The sequence below is a fragment of the Dendrobates tinctorius genome, unplaced genomic scaffold (assembly GCF_039654945.1).
Source record: "Dendrobates tinctorius isolate UK_male_01 unplaced genomic scaffold, ASM3965494v1 ptg000011l, whole genome shotgun sequence".
NCBI classification, from domain to species: domain Eukaryota; kingdom Metazoa; phylum Chordata; class Amphibia; order Anura; family Dendrobatidae; genus Dendrobates; species Dendrobates tinctorius.
In genome coordinates, this window is record NW_027361679.1 from 46,435,109 (window position 1) to 46,452,701 (window position 17,593).

Sequence of the window (17,593 nt, forward strand, 5' to 3'; positions counted from 1 at the left end):
CGGGCTTCCTCCGTGAAGCTCCGCCCATGGCTGCACCTCCTCTGGTCAGCTCTGCCTCCATCGACATGCGGCCGGCGTACCCTATCTTTAGCATTGGGTACGCAGGCTGTGACGATGTATGCGGATGCCTCCGCATGCGTCATTTTGACAGTGCGGCCACCGCACCAAAATGCAACACGTTGCGTTCGGCGCAGGTCGCTGCACCGTCAAAACAAACAGGCAATCCCTGCATGTGTTGTGGCTATCCGCTGGGACTCAAACATATTTTCCAAGCATGCCAAAGACACTCAATTAGCAACACGAGTATGTTTGCTAATCATTATCTTGTACAAAGTTGTTATTATTTTACCTTTAGGCTAAGTAATCATTTATGTTTCTTATTGGTTCTGTCATTTCATGTTCCTCTTAATCTTATTGTCGCAGGAGTGAACCATCCAGGCCCAAAAATCCATATAAATGGCTATATATATGGCTTTCTAACCATGAGCCTATTGCTGAAGAGAGAAAATCTAAGACAATGAGGCCATTCACCCCTGTGCTAGATGAAAATGTCAAGCGAGTGACCAAGGAGTTTTGTGAGTGGGTGACTTCTTTGGTAAGTACATGAGTAAATAATGAAATCATACCGGAGAGCTAAAAGGCCCTGCTCTAACCTATTCTTTTTCTCCTTTATGTTTTCATAATAAAGTATCAAGTACTATTACATGTGTGATTAGTAATTGTGACATTAAGGGGTTTTTCTCAGTTCATGTCTTCAGGAGCACACCGCTCCTTTATCTCCCGTATTCCTTCTTGCCAGGAGCTTTGAATCCCTGATGTTTCACAGTTCGGTCTAGCCGCATGGTTGTGCCACTGGCCATAAACTGCAGCATGGGAAAAGCCTAGGAGGACTGAGGCTAGCTGTATCTAGTGATCCAGCCAGCTTCAAAGCAGCACTTGCAAGCTGTACAGAAAAGAACTTGCAAGCACTCTATGCTTTGCAGTTGCAACTTTGGTCATATTGTATGCCCCAAGTCTGCACCACAAGTTGTATGGTGCAATTTATTCAGTTACCCTTGTGAAAATTAAAAAATTTGGGCTAAATGTGATTTTTTTTTTTTTCACGGCTCAACGTTATAAACATCTGTGAAGCACCTGGGGGTTCAAAGTGCTCACCACACATCTAAATACATTCCTTGAGGGGTCTAGTTTCCAAAATGGAGTCATTTGTGGGATATTTCCACTGTTTAGGCATCTCAGGGGCTCTCCAAACAGAACATGGTGTCCGCTAATGATTCCAGGAAATTTTACATTCAAAAAGTCAAATGAAGCTCCTTCCCATCCACCTTTGTGTTTCATCCACTTTTCATGTCTCCCCTATTCCCTTATAGATTGTAAGCTTGCGAGCAGGGCCCTCATTCCTATTGGCATCTGTTTTGATCTATGTAGTTATTGCTATGCTATTCTGTAATGTTTATTGTCTGTAGAAGTCCCCCCTATAATGTAAAGTGCTGTGGAATATGTTGGCGCTATAGAAATAAAATTATTATTATTATTATTATTATTCCCTTCCGAATCCTGCTGTGTGTCCAAACAGTAGTTTTCTCTCTCATATGGGGTATTGGCGTAAAGATGAGAAATTGCACAACAAACAATATGCTATCCATACATTTAAATTCTCTGTGGGGTCTAGTTTCCAAAATGGTGTCTCTTGTGGGGGATTGTCACTGTTTAGGCACATTAGGGGCTCTCGAAACACGACCTGGCATCTACCAATTGTTCCATCAAATTTTGCATTCAAATCTTTCCCTTCCGAGCTCTGCCATGCGCCCAAACAGTGGTTTTCACCCACATATATGGAGTATCACCATGTTCAGGAGAAATTGCACAACAAATTTTGGAGTTCATTTTTTCCTGTTACTCTTGCGAAAATAAAAAAAAATTGGGTCTAAAGTAAATTTTTTGTGAAAAAAAAGTTAAAGGATCATTTTTTTCCACATTCCAAAAATTTCTGTGAAGGGCCTGAAGTGTTAGGCTACGTTCACACGTCGCATTTTTTTTTGCGTTTTCGCGGTGGTTTTAAACGCGCGATTTTGTCGCGAAAAATAAGCATCCCTTGCATTCTTATGGGATTCCACAATGCTCTGCTAATGCTGCGTTTTTTTCCGCGGTGGAATTGCTTTGTGGTAAAAAATGCAGCATGCTCATTAATTTAGCGGAATCGCCCATAGGAATGCATTGTTCTGCTTACTTTCCGCATGTGGCTGTGCCCACCATGCGAAAAGTAAGCAGAACATTTGCGGATGGTACCAACGGTCCGGAGGAGAGGAGACTGTCCTCCGGGCTGAGGGTACCATATCCCTGTAAAAAATAGAATTAAAATAAAAAATATTGTTGTTATCACCTTCCGGCATCCCGCGCAGCCTTCCCTCCTCTCTCCACGCTCCCGGCATCTTCCGGTCCCAGTAATCCTTTGCGAGAATGACCGCGTTGACGTCGCGGTCTCGCGGGAGCCCGACATCTCGTGGTCATTCGCGATGACGTCGCGGGAGCGCGATGTCTCACGTTCATTTGCGCAAAGGATTACTGGGACCGAAAGATGCCGGGAGCGTGGAGAGAGGCGGGAAGGCTGCGCGGGACGTGGAAGGTGAGAATAACAATATTTTTTATTTTTTTAATTATTTTTTACATCCTATCTTTTACTACGGATGCTACATAGGCAGCATCAGTAGTAAAAAGTTGGTCACACTTGTCAAACACTATGTTTGACGAGTGTGACCAATCTGTCAATCAGTTCTCCAAGCGATGCTCCAGATCGCTTGGAAAACGCTAGCATTCTGCAAGCTAATTACGCTTGCAAATCACTAGTTTTTCCGCGGGAAAATCGCGGGAATTTAAAATGCGATTTTCCCGCGGAATGGAATTCCGGAATTCTCATGGTATCTTCCGCGAGAGTTCCGCTACGTGTGAGCGTAGCCTTAATAAACTTCTTGAATGTGGTTTTGAGCACCATGAGGGGTGCAGTTTTTAGAATGGTGTCACTTTTGGGTATTTTCTGTCATATAGACCCGTCAAAGTCACTTCACATGTGATGCGGTCCCTAAAAAAATGGTTTTGTAAATTTTGTTGGAAAAATGAGAAATTACTGGTCAACTTTTAACCCTTATAACTTCCTAACAAAAAAAAGTTTCAAAAATTGTGCTGATGTAATGTAGACATGTGGGAAATTTTATTTATTAAATATTCTGTGTGACATAACTCTCTGATTTAAGGACATAAGAATTCAAAGATGCTTATTTTCCTCACTGTATATTGTCATGTCGGACGCTATTCACACCACAGCGTCCGACAAGCAGAGGTAGTTCCACCTCCGTCCACTATAGCCTCAGTGGCGCCGGCTTGAGTTTCTCAGGCTATCGGGGGTTAATCTAGCTGGAGATCAGGTTGGATGTTTGGTCACGCCCACGGTCTTTAAATAGTCGTGCTGGCCTATGGGCGTCGCCGATTATAGCTTGTGTGTCATACCAAGTGGTTCCGGTCTGGAGTGGAGGTGTTGGAGAGAGAGAGAGATTCATATCTGGTGTCGTATGATCCATTGTTACCTTCTCGCCTTCCCATATTTGTGTTTTGTTGTGCCCTGTTCACATTACTGTATAGTCCTGTGTGTATGCGGCGCGGTGCAGTGTAAGTTCTCCCTGTCTGTCTTTATTGTTTGGGGCTTTGGTGGTTTGTCTCCTCACTGGGTGGAGGGTTAAGCTTAGGGCTGAGCAGGAGATAAGGAAAGGGTGGAGGCTCAGGCATTTGCACCATCAGCAAAAACCCTGAGTTGAGGGTCAGACAGGGTTTCCCCTAGTGAAAGGGACACCACAGGGGCCCCGGGTATTTCTGCCTTAGTTGACCTAAGCCCCGCGTGACATATATACAGGGTGGGCCATTTATATGGATACACCTGGGTGGGCCATTTATAAAATGGCCACCATGGTCACCACCCATTTTGAAAAGTTTTCCCCCTCCCATATACTAATGTGCCACAAACAGGAAGTTGATATCACCAACTATTCCCATTTTATTTAGGTGTATCCATATAAATGGCCCACCCAGGTTTAACCATATAAATGGCCCACCCTGCACTATATATACAGTTGTGGCCAAAAGTATTGACACCCCTGCAATTTGGTCAGATAATACTCAGTTTCTTCCTGAAAATGATTGTAAACACAAATTCTTTGGTATTACTATCTTCATTTAATTTGTCTTAAATGAAAAAACACAAAAAGAATTGTCCTAAAGCCAAATTGGATATACACTCACTGGCCACTTTATTAGGTACACCTGTCCAACTGTGTGTTAAGACTTAATTTCTAATCAGCCAATCACATGGCGGCAACTCAGTGCATTTAGGCATGTAGACATGGTCAAGACAATCTCCTGCAGTTCAAACCGAGCATCAGTATGGGGAAGAAAGGTGATTTGAGTGCCTTTGAACGTGGCATGATTGTTGGTGCCAGAAGGGCTGGTCTGAGAATTTCAGAAACTGCTGATCTACTGGGATTTTCACGCACAACCATCTCTAGGGTTTACAGAGAATGGTCCGAAAAAGAAAAAAAATCCAGTGAGCGGCAGTTCTGTGGCCGGAAATGCCATGTTGATGCCAGAGGTCAGAGGAGAATGGGCAGACTGGTTCGAGCTGATAGAAAGGCAACAGTGACTCAAATTGCCACCCGTTACAACCAAGGTAGGCAGAAGAGCATCTCTGAACGCACAGTGCGTCGAACTTTGAGGCAGATGGGCTACAGCAGCAGAAGACCACACTGGGTACCACTCCTCTCAGCTAAGAACAGGAAACTGAGGCTACAATTTGCACAAGCTCATCGAAATTGGACAGTAGAAGATTGGAAAAACGTTGCCTGGTCTGATGAGTCTCGATTTCTGCTGCGACATTCGGATGGTAGGGTCAGAATTTGGCGTAAACAACATGAAAGCATGGATCCATCCTGCCTTGTATCAACGGTTCAGGCTGGTGGTGGTGGTGTCATGGTGTGTGGAATTTTTTCTGGGCACTCTTTGGGCCCCTTGGTACCAATTGAGCATCGTTGCAACGCCACAGCCTACCTGAGTATTGTTGCTGACCATGTCCATCCCTTTATGACCACAATGTACCCAACATCTGATGGCTACTTTCAGCAGGATAATGCGCCATGTCATAAAGCTCGAATCATCTCAGATTGGTTTCTTGAACATGACAATGAGTTTACTGTACTCAAATGGCCTCCTCAGTCACCAGATCTCAATCCAATAGAGCATCTTTGGGATGTGGTGGAACGGGAGATTCGCATCAGGGATGTGCAGCCGACAAATCTGCGCCAACTGTGTGATGCCATCATGTCAATATGGTCCAAAATCTCTGAGGAATGCTTCCAGCACCTTGTTGAATCTCTGCCACGAAGAATTGAGGCAGTTCTGAAGGCAAAAGGGGGTCCAACCCCTTACTAGCATGGTGTACCTAATAAAGTGGCCAGTGAGTGTAATTCCACACCAAACATAAAAAGAGGGTGGACAAAAGTCTTGGCACTGTTCGAAAAATCATGTGATGCTTCTCTAATTTGTGTAATTAACAGCACCTGTAACTTACCTGTGGCACCTAACAGGTGTTGGCAATAACTAAATCACACTTGCAGCCCAGTTGACATGGATTAAAGTTGACTCAACCTCTGCCCTGTGTCCTTGTGTGTACCACATTGAGCATGGAGAAAAGAAAGAAGACCAAAGAACTGTCTGAGGACTTGAGAAACCAAATTGTGAGGAAGCATGAGCAATCTCAAGGCTACAAGTCCATCTCCAAAGACCTGAATGTTCCTGTGTTTACCGTGCGCAGTGTCATCAAGAAGTTTAAAGCCCATGGCACTGTGGCTAACCTCCCTAGATGTGGACGGAAAAGAAAAATTGACAAGAGATTTCAACGCAAGATTGTGCAGATGTTGGATAAAGAACCTCGACTAACATCCAAACAAGTTCAAGCTGCCCTGCAGTCCGAGGGTACAACAGTGTCAACCCGTACTATTCGTCGGTGTCTGAATGAAAAGGGACTGTATGGTAGGAGACCCAGAAAGACCCCACTTCTTACCCCGAGACATAAAAAAGCCAGGCTGGAGTTTGCCAAAACTTACCTGAAAAAGCCTAAAAGGTTTTGGAAGAATGTTCTCTGGTCAGATGAGACAAAAGTAGGGCTTTTTGGGCAAAGGCATCAACAAAGAGTTTACAGGAGAAAAAAAGGCATTCAAAGAAAAGAACACGGTCCCTACAATCAAACATGGCGGAGTTTCCCTGATGTTTTGGGGTTGCTTTGCTGCCTCTGGCACTGGACTGCTTGACTGCATGGCATTATGAAGTCAGAAGACTACCAACAAATTTTGCAGCATAATGTAGGGCTCAGTGTGAGAAAGCTGGGTCTCCCTCAGAGGTCATGGGTCTTCCAGCAGGACAATGACCCAAAACACACTTCAAAAAGCACTAGAAAATGGTTTGAGAGAAAGCACTGGAGACTTCTAAGGTGGCCAGCAATGAGTCCAGACTTGAATCCCATAGAACACCTGTGGAGAGATCTAAAAATGGCAGTTTGGAGAAGGCACCCTTCAAATATCAGGGACCTGGAGCAGTTTGCCAAAGAAGAATGGTCTAAAATTCCAGCAGAGCATTGTAAGAAACTCATTGATGGTTACCGGAAGCGGTTGGTCACAGTTATTTTGCCTAAAGGTTGTGCAACCAAGTATTAGGCTGAAGGTGCCAATACTTTTGTCTGGCCCATTTTTGGAGTTTTGTGTGAAATGATCAATGTTTTGCTTTTTGCTTCATTCTCTTTTGTGTTTTTTCATTTAAGACAAATTAAATGAAGATAATACCAAAGAATTTGTGTTTGCAATCATTTTCAGGAAGAAACTGAGTATTATCTAGCAGAATTGCAGGGGTGTCAATACTTTTGGCCACAACTGTACAGGTGCTTCTCACAAAATTAGAACATCATCAAAAAGTTAATTTCTTTCAGTTCTTCAATACAAAAAGTGAAACTCATGTAGAGTCATTACAACCAGAGTGATTTATTTCATGAATTTATTCTGTTAGTGTTGATGATTATGGCTTACAGCCAATGAAAACCCAAAAGTCACACAATACAAGCTGCTTGAGGTCTAGTGTGAAGTTTCCACAATCAGTGATATTTTGGGGAGCCATGTCATTTGTTGGTGTAGGTCCACTGTGTTTTATCAAGACCAAAGTCAGCCATCTGCCAGGAAATTTTAGAACACTTCATTCTTCCCTCTGCCAACAAGCTTTTTGGAGATGGAAATTTCATTCTCCAGCAGAACTTGGAACCTGTCCACACTGCCAAAAGTACCAATACCTGGTTTAAAAACAACTGTCAAAGCAAGCTGAGCTTCCATAACACCTCAGCAGTACCACAGGCTGATCGCCTCCTTGCCACACCACGTTGATGCAGTAATTGATGCAAAAGGAGCCCCAATCAAGTATTGAATGCATTTACTGAACATACATTTCCGTAGGCCAACATTTCAGATTTTAAAATAATTTTTCAAGCTGGTGTTATAAAATATTCTAATTTACTGAGATAATGACGTTTGGGTTTTCATTGGCTGTAAGTCATAATCATCAACATTAACAGAAATAAATACTTGAAATAGATCACTCTGTAATGACTTTATATAATATATGCAATTCACTTTTTGTATTGAAGAACTGAAATAAACTAACTTTTTGATGATATTCTAATCTTGTGAGAAGCACAATAATTAAGACCTTCATTTAAATATTGCATTTTGTGTTTACTTGTGTTATCTTTGTCTGATATTTAAATTTATTTGGTAATCTGAAACACTTAAGTGTAACAAACATGCAAAAGAATAGGAAATCAGGAAGGAGGCAAACACTTTTTCACACAGCTGTATATACATAACATAGCATCATGTTTATGGGGAATTTGGAGTCATATTCTGTTATTTTATAATGTATTATAAAAAGTAGAATCGGCATCGAGTCAGACACTATCTGTATTATTGTAGCCATGAATGTTTTATGTTGCATATTTTGAAAACCTGACCAGGAACTGTGAATCTCAGATGACGAGTCCAAGGTAGGTCTCTAGCAGCTTCTCCCAGATTTGATTCCCTAGACTGACAAGTCTCTCCCTAAATACAGAGGAAGAGATCTGCCAGTCTATGGGAGTGGGGCAAGGGATGAAACGCAAGGGAACCTGCCTCAAACTAATAATATGAGGTGCACAAGGCCAGAAAAATATTGTTAAAGCTTTGATGTATCATGCCCATGGTTCCTGGCAAGCTTTTTAAAGTATGTTTCCTCTGAAACTCTGCAGCGTTTCAGAGAAAAAGCATACACGGAATAGCGTAGACAGGGTCTGATTCATACTGCCTGTGGTTCATGCAAAATAATTTTGGTTAATTTTCTCTGTCCTGAAAGGGAACCCGTCAGCAGTATTTACCCTTTACATTGACATCAACTATCAATTTGTCTAAAGATTTTCTAAAGCTATAGAGATGTCATTTTCAGCATGAAATCAAATCTAAAATGATTCTTTAGTTAGTCTCTGTCTTTATCTTTTGATTGATGTTGATGAAACTTTAAGAGGCCTGCTTCTAAGTCATTGGTTTTACTCATCTATTTGATCAAATGCGTAAGACTATTACTCAGCCATTATGCATGTGTTGGTCATTAGTACTGCCATGCAAGGAAGACATTTTGTGTGTGACGTCTAGGGAATGACGTGCTGCAAGAGTGGACCCTCTGGATCACGCCACTGAAGCTCCCAGGAGCGAACGGACCAGGTGGTGCTGACCCCTTTACAGGGATCGTTAGGGGCAGACCCGAGGGAGTCAAATACCGCGACAGCTGGTACCAAGAGGGGCGGCTCAAGAGGGAACGAGAGGGCCCGACCGGGGCTGGGGAGACGAGGCCACCAAGATGGGTGACCTGGGCGGAGGCAAGGACACAGGAACGTAATGGGACTGAGGTCAGGACGGGACGCGGATCAGGTAGTCAGGATGGAGCACGGAGCGGGTAGTCAGGAACAGGTAGTCAGGATGGAGCACGGAGTGGGTAGTCAGGAGCAGGTAGTCAGGATGGAGCACGGAGCAGGTAGTCAGGAACAGGTAGTCAGGACGGAGCATGGAGCAGGTAGTTAGGAACAGGTAATCAGGATGGAGCACGGAGCAGGTAGTCAGGAACAGGTAGGCAAGATGGGTCAGAGTAGCGGTGGGCGCCGGCATGATAGTGGGTGCCGGTGTGACAGTACCCCCTCCTTTACGTCCCCTCCTCCTGAGATTGGCCAAGAATTTATCCAGAATGCGAGGAGCATTAATGTTTTTTCGAGGCTCCCAAGTCCTCTCCTTGGGACCGAAGCCTTTCCAATTGATAAGAAAGGTCTTTCCCTTAACCCTCTTCATGGCCAGAATATCTCTTACTTCAAAAACATTGTCAGCCCCTACTGGCCGAGGAACAATGGGAGGTGCAGAGCAATACCGGTTGAGGATGACCGGTTTCAGGAGCGAGACATGGAAGGCGTTAGGGACCCGGAGTGAAGCAGGCAGCCTCAATTTATAGGCTACGTTGTTGATGTGTCCAAGGATCTCAAAGGGACCAATGTACCAAGGACCCAGCTTGTAGGAAGGAATTTTCAAGCGAATATGTTTGGTTGAAAGCCAGACTTTGTCTCCAGGATGGTATGGTGGGAGATCCCTCCGCCTCTTGTCGGCATGTTTTTTCATCCGGACTCCGGCCTGTACTAGAGCTTCCTTGGTCTGCCTCCAGACTTGGGAAAACTCCTGGGAGAGAGCATCAGCAGTGGGTACGCCAGATGATGAAGACATAGGAAGAGGTACACCCAGGTTCTGACCAGAGACCACAAAGTACTGGGACCAGGTGGTAGATTTTCTAGAATGATTGTTATGGACGAACTCTGCCCAATGAAGAAGAGCTACCCAATTATCTTGATGGGCGTTAGAAAAGCTGTGTAGGTAATGGGTCAAGACTTGGTTAATTGGTTCGACTTGCCCATTGGTCTGTGGATGGTAGGCGGAGGAAAAATCTAGAGATATGCCCAAAAGTGTACAGAGCGCTCTCCAGAATCGGGAGGTAAACTGTACCCCTTGATCAGACACGATCCGCTGAGGAAGCCCATGTAATCTGAAAATCTGATGGATGAAGGTTTTGGCCAATTCAGGGTCCATGGGCAAATCAGGCAATGGAACGAAATGGGCCATTTTTAAAAACGATCCACTACCACCAAGATAGTTGTGCATCCGGAGGAGCGGGGCAAGTCAGTAACAAAATCCATGGCAATATGTTGCCAAGGAGCCTCGGGAACAGGTAAAGGATGCAGGAGGCGGGGAGACAACCTTCTTGGTACCTTGTTTCTTGCGCAGGTCGAGCAGGAGGCTACAAAATCCAACACATCTTGACGGAGGGAAGGCCAGCAGTAATAACGGGAGAGAAGAGCGAGAGTCTTCTTGGTGCCAACATGTCCTGCAATCTTGGAGGAGTGACCCCAGCGTAGCACTTCTCTTTTTTGTCTTGCGGGACGAGGGTCTTGCCAGGCGGGACGGGAAGAAGACTCACGGGAGCTACCGTGATGAATCTGGCAGGATCAATGATATGCGACGGACTCTCCTCCGCCTCTGGTGACTTCAGGGACTGGGAAGGCGCATCTGCCTTGGGATTTTTGTCACTGGGTTGAAAATGGAGCCTGAAGTTGAAACGAGAGAAAAACAATGACCACCTGGCTTGTCTGGAATTGAGTCTCTGAGACGACTGAATATAGGCTAGGTTCTTGTGGTCAGTGAATATCATAAAAAGATGGACAGCCCCTTCCAGAACATAACGCCACTCTTCCAGAGCCATCTTTATAGCCAGCAATTCTCGATCCCCAATTGTGTAATTGCATTCTGTGGGGGAAAACGACTTAGAAAAGAACCCACAAGGAGCCAAGCGCCCTGAGGACGTCTTCTGGGAGGGAATCGCCCCGGCCCCTGTGGAGGAGGTTTCCACCTCTAGGACGAAGGGCCTGCTGTCCTCTGGCCGATGCAAAACAGGGGCCGTGGCAAAGGCCCGTTTCAGGGCGAGAAAGGCGTCTTCAGCTTCCGAAGGCCAGATGTTTGGTCTCGCTCCCTTTCGGGTAAGGGCAGAGAGAGGCTTGGTTAATGAGGAAAAGTGAGGGACGAATTGCCTATAATAATTTGCAAAGCCCAAGAATCATTGGATGGCTTTTACTCCGACTGGACGCGGCCATTTGAGGACGGCGGACAATTTCTCTGGATCCATCCTCAACCCAGAGTCCATGATAATATACCCAAAGAAGGGTAAGGAGGTCTGCTCAAACAGGCATTTCTCTATTTTGACATAGAGTCGATTCTCCCGTAGGCGCTGCAGGACCAGTCAAACACTCTTCCTGTGGGAAGACAGATCGGGTGAGAAGATGAGAATGTCATCTAGATATACCATGACACACGAGTACAGAAGATCCCGGAAGACTTCATTAACAAATTCTTGGAAGACTGCCGGAGCGTTACAAAGCCCAAAGGGCATGACCAAATATTCATAATGGCCATCCCGCGTGTTAAAGGCGGTCTTTCGCTCGTCTCCGGCACGTATTGGAACCAAATTATAGGCCCCCCATAGATCCAGCTTGGTAAAGATCCGAGCCCCTCACAGGCAGTCGAATAGTTCGGTGATGAGCGGAAGAGGATACCTATTCTTGACCGTGATATTGTTCAGACTTCGGTAGTTGATACAAGATCGGAGGGATCCATCCTTCTTCCGGACAAAGAAAAACCCGGCCCCCGCTGGAGAAGACGATTTCCAGATGAAGCCCTTTGCTAAGTTCTCCCGGATGTAATCGGTCATGGCCGAGGTTTCTGCCGAGGACAGTGGATAGGTTCTCCCCCTGGGAGGGGTGGCTCCAGGAACTTGCTCGATTAGGCAGTCATAGGTCCAATATGGAGGAAGGGTCTCAGCCTCCTTCTTATCGAAGACATCCGCAAAAGAATGATAGGCTGATGGAAGCCCTGGAAGGTCAACAGGAACTTGGTGAAGACTAGAACGGGTAACAGGCAGCAGACAGCGTTCGTGGCAATAGTGACCCCAGCGAAGGACTTCCCCAGAGCGCCAATCCAGGACTGACTCATGCGACCTGAGCCAGGGCAGACAAAGGAGCAGGGCGTGAGACAAATTGGGCAAAACATAAAATGCTATTTTTTCCTGGTGCAGGGCTCCAATTTGCATTGCCAGCTCGAGTTTAACTGTGGTAATGGGCACAGGTAACAGTTTGCCATCCACTGAGGTAATCACACGCGGCTCATCAAGGGTGACAACTGGAATACAGAACTTGTCTACTTCTTCACACTGAATAAAGTTGCCTGCCGCACCCAAGTCCACATATGCCTCCACAGATCTACGCCCCCAACCTAGGACAATTAGAGCTGATATAGTAAGGTGTTATGATTGGGTCACCGAGGAGGATAACTGTTGTGAATTCGCTTTCTGGCCTCACTCTGGTTATTACTGAAGGTAGTGGAGCTGGTCAGATCGACAGAGGGGTTGCGCGTTCTCTTTCTGGGCTCCCTCTGGTGGTTACGGGAGGTAATGGAGCTGATCTGATTGACGGAGGCTTGCCACCTGATAATGATGATGACGATTGGAGATCTGGGGTTTCAGATTGAGATTTAAAACAGCCGACTCCCTCTATACCTCCTGGTGATTTGCTTCCTGTTCCTCCTGAGGTCTGATTTCTTCAGCTCTGTCCCTGCAGGTTCAGCTAAGTGGTTTATTTGCTATTTTGTTTGCATTTGATCTGGTTTTGTCTATCTCTTCTTGGTGCGAGTCAGCCAGCTCCGGCTGGGTTTGCACTGAATCACCGCCCATATGTTACTGCTTGTGCCAGTTTGTTGTATCCCCTGTTAGATTGGTCCATTTTTGCTCTGCTTTTAGAATATACCAGAGTGCTGATATAGTGGGGTGCAAAGTCATGTGTCTTCAGTGTTTTTTGCATCAGACGTGTTGGACTTTTTGCAGGGTTTTTTGCGTGATTGCAGACAGTGTCTTCCCTTTCTTGTCCTGTCTAGTCAGTGTGGGCCCCATCATTTGCTCAGTCTATTTTCCTGCCTCTGTTCATGTTTTCATCTTGTCTCACAGACAATATATGTTTGGGGGCTGCCTATTCCTTTGGTGTCTGCTCTGGGGCAGTTTAGATTTCCCATTTCCTGCTTTAGGCTTAGTTAGCTCTCCGGCTGTGTCGAGGCATCTAGGATCATCGTAGGTACGCTCCACGGCTACTGCTAGTTGTGTGGACAGGATCAGGGGTCTGCAATCTGCTTAGGTACCAACCTCTCTGGTTTTCTGTGGCTTAGCCTGGGCTTGCTCTCCTTCTCGGTGACCCATTCATAACAGAATCACCAGCCTAACTGTAGATTCTAGGGTACTCCAAAGAAGGAAAGAATTAAAAAAAAAAAAAAGGGTCAGGATTTTTTTTATATAAATTTTTTCCTTTTTTTTTTTCTCTGGGGCTGCAGGAGGAGATTTTTTTTTTCTCTAAATGGAGACTAAGCAATTGTCTGATCGTGTTGAACAGCTCGCTGCTGATGTGCGGGGAATTTCTGCCTATCTCGCTCAATCATCTGCTGTTGAACCAAAAATCCCTACTCCTGATGTGTTTTTTGGGGATCGGTCTAAATTTTTGAATTTTAAGAATAATTGTAAACTATTCTTTGCTTTGAAACATAACTCATTGGGGAGCTCTGTGTAGCAGGTTAAAATTGTCATTTCCCTGCTGCGCGGCGATCCCCAGGATTGGGCCTTTTCTTTGACACCCGGAGATCCTATTCTGGCTAATGTGGATGCGTTTTTTTCAAGCCTTGGGGTTGTTGTATGATGAACCTAATGCTATTGATCAAGCTGAGAAAACCTTATTGGCATTAAACCAGTGTCAGGATTCTGCAGAGTTATATTGTCAAAAATTCCAAAAATGGGCGGTCCTTACTAAATGGCATGACAATGCCCTAGCAGCTCTCTTTCGGAAGGGTTTGACAGAAACTGTGAAAGATGTCATGGTGGGATTTCCTGTTCCCTCTGGTCTAGACGATTCTATGTCATTGGCCATTCAAATTGATCGGCGTTTACGTGAACATAAAACTACACAAGCGGCATTGCCGCCTTTCGAACGAACGTCTGAACCCATGCAATGTGATAGGGTTTTGTCTAGGGCACAACGTCAGGAGTTTAGAAGGCGTAATAAGCTGTGTTTTTTCTGTGGAGACGCCTCTCATACTATTTGTCTGCCCTAAACGAGAAAAGCGTTTTGCTCACACATTTGCGGTGGGCAGTGTACAGCAAAAGTTTCTTTTGGCGATTACCCTGATCTGCTCCTTGTCTACATTTTCCGCTAAGGCTTTTGTAGATTCAGGAGCAACTTTGAATCTGATGGATTTGGACTTTGCTAAACGTTGTGGTTTTCCCATGATACCCCTGCGGACTCCTATCCCTTTGAGGGGTATTGATGCTACTTCTTTGGCAGAGAATAAACCCCAGTTTTGGACCCAGGTGATAATGCGGGTCACCCCGAACCACCAAGAAAATTGTAAATTTTTGGTGTTGCACAATTTGCATGATACTATTGTTCTGGGTTTTCCTTGGTTGCAAACTCATGATCCTGTTTTGGATTGGAAATCTGTGTCTGGTGAGTTGGGGTTTTCAATGTGTTCTTAGTGACACTCCTGTTTTCTCCACCTCTCCCCAGTCTCATGATATTTCTGACCATTTGGCTGATTTTTCTGATGTATTTAGTGAGAGTATGTCTGCGTCTTTGCCTCCTCATAGGAGTTATGACTGTGCGATTGCGTTAATGCCCGGGTGTAAATTTCCCAAGGGTCGGCTTTTCAATTTATCGGTACCCGAACATGATGCTATGCGATCTTATATCAAGGAGTCGTTGGAGAAGGGTCATATTAGACCATCCTCTTCACCTTTAGGTGCTGGGGGTTTTTTTTGTGGCCAAGAAAGATGGTTCATTAAGGCCATGTATTGACTATCGTTCCCTTAACAAAATCACTGTTAAATATCAGTACCCGTTACCCATGATTTCTCATTTATTTTCCAGAGTTAAAAGTGCCTGTTGGTTTACCAAGCTTGACCTCAGGGGGGGCGTATAATCTTATTCGCATCAAGCACGGGGATGAATGGAAGACGGCGTTTAATACTCCGGAGGGACATTTTGAGTACCTGGTGCTGCCTTTTGGGCTCACTAATGCCCCTTCTGTCTTTCAATCTTTTATGAACGATATTTCCCGGGACTTTGTGGATACGTTTTTGATCATTTATCTGGATGATATTTTGATCTTTTCCAGTGATTGGGATTCTCATGTGGAACATGTCCTGACTATGTTCCGGATTTTGAGGGAAAATTCTCTGTATGTTAAGGGATCAAAGTGCCTTTTTGGTGTACAGAGGATTTCATTTTTGGGATTCATTTTGTCCCTGTCTGCTATTGAAATGGACCCGGACAAATACAGGCCATTTATGATTGGGTTCAGCCCACTTCTTTGAAGGCTCTCCAGAAGTTTTTGGGTTTTGCTAATTTCTACCATAAATTTATAAATAATTCTTCTGGTATTGTTAAACCACTGACTGATTTGACCAAAAAGGGCGCTGATGTGGTGAATTGGTCTCCAGAGGCAGTCTCGGTATTTCAGGAGCTTAAGGCCTGTTTAACACTTCAGTTTTTTCTTGTCAGTTAAAATCTGCCAAAATGGCGGAAAGCGGATCCGTTGGTAACTGAAGTTAACGGATGCCAGTGGACCGGTTTTTTGACGGATCCATTGGATGAAGAATTTTAAAGGAACCGCAGTCTGGGGACGAGAGAGAGAGAGAATTTTTACCGTCCGCCAGAAATGATTTCAGGGTTAAATTCCGGCTGAGATCATTCCTCCGGGCATGCGCAGTACAAAAATGCGGATCCTTCAGCCTAAAAAACCTTACAAGCTCCGTCCGGGCATGTCGGCGGACGCAAAAAAATTGGCAGATCCGCAAAAAACGGATCCGACGGATGGCCATCCGTCAAAATCCACCAGTAATGCAAGTCAATGGGGAAAAAAACGGATCCGCCAAACAAAATGGCGGATCCGTTTTTTTAAGAAAACGGCGGATCTTGACTGATGGAAAAAAACTGAAGTGTGAAACAGGCCTAAGCGGAGATTCACTTCTGCTCCGGTTCTACGGCAACCTGATGTCTCACTCCCATTTCAGGTGGAGATAGATGCTTCTGAGATTGGTGCAGGAGCCGTTTTGTCCCAAAAAGTTCCAGTGACTTCTAAGATGAATCCCTGTGCCTTCTTTTCTCGAAAATTCTCCCCATCTGAATGTAACTATGACGTGGGGAATCGGGAATTGATGGCCATGAAATGGGTATTTGAAGAGTGGAGACATTGGTTGGAGGGAGCTAGACATCAAGTTGTGGTCCTCACCGACCACAAGAATTTGATTTATCTTGAATCAGCCAAGAGCTTGAATCCTAGACAGGCTAGGTGGGCCTTGTTTTTCACGCGTTTTAATTTTGTGGTCTCTTTTCTTCCGGGCACTAAGAATGTTAAGGCAGACGCCCTTTCTAGGAGTTTCTTTGCGGATTCTCTTGATGTGACCGAGCCTACTACCATTCTAAATGAGGGTGTAGTTCTTTCCGCTATTTCACCTGATTTGAGACATGCCCTGGAGGAATTTCAGGAGGACAAACCTGAACATTGCCCTATGGGAAAATTGTATGTCACTGACCAGTGGAGGAAAAGAGTACTGTCTGAAATTCGTTGCTCCGCATTGGCTGGTCATCCAGATATTTTTGGTACCAGAGATTTGGTGAGTCGGTCTTTTTGGTGGCCTGCCTTATCTCGTGATGTCAGGAATTTTGTGCAGTCCTGTGGGACTTGCTCCCGATCTAAGCCTTGTTCTCGTTCTAGTGGGTTGTTGATGCCCCTGCCGGTGCCCAGGAGGCCATGGACCCATATCTCAATGGATTTTATTTCCAATCTTCCTGTCTCTCAGAGAATGACTGTTATCTGGGTGATTTGTGATAGATTTTCTTAGATGGTCCATCTTGTAACACTCCCAAAGTTGCCATCTTCTTCTGTGTTGGTGCCCTTGTTTTTACAACAGGTGGTTCGGTTGCACGGGATTCCTGAGAACATTGTCTCGGACAGAGGAGCAAGAGGAAGAAAAAAAAATTGATCCAGCTGGAGACGGAGGTGGCTGCAATTAACAAAGCTTTATTGGACAACTTAAAAATATGTTGGTTCTAAAAATTTTTTTCAGATCATGACTAAGACTATTTTTTAGTTGAAACGCGTTGATCCTCCTCACTGGTGTGCTTGGTGTTTGCTATCAGAAATTTTTTAGAACCAACTTATTTTTAAGTTGTCCAATAAAGCTTTGTTAATTGCAGCCGCCTCTGTCTCCTGCTGGATCAATTTTTTTTTCTTCCTCTTGCTCCTAATTCATGTGGATGCTCACCACAGTCCGTGCTGGGCGCTGGCAGTCTTGGGGATTGCTTTGC

At 44.9% G+C, this 17,593-nt stretch overlaps 1 protein-coding gene across 2 annotated transcripts in view; it reads left to right on the forward strand.

Annotated features, from left to right (window-relative positions):
- FAM47E (family with sequence similarity 47 member E) overlaps positions 1-17,593 on the forward strand; it is a 72,350-nt gene that overhangs the window by 20,960 nt on the left and 33,797 nt on the right. For both annotated transcript variants that reach the window (XM_073541884.1, XM_073541878.1), the window contains exon 4: positions 424-595. In XM_073541884.1, coding sequence (XP_073397985.1) covers positions 424-595 — 172 coding nt within the window. The remainder of the gene's footprint in view (positions 1-423; positions 596-17,593) is intronic.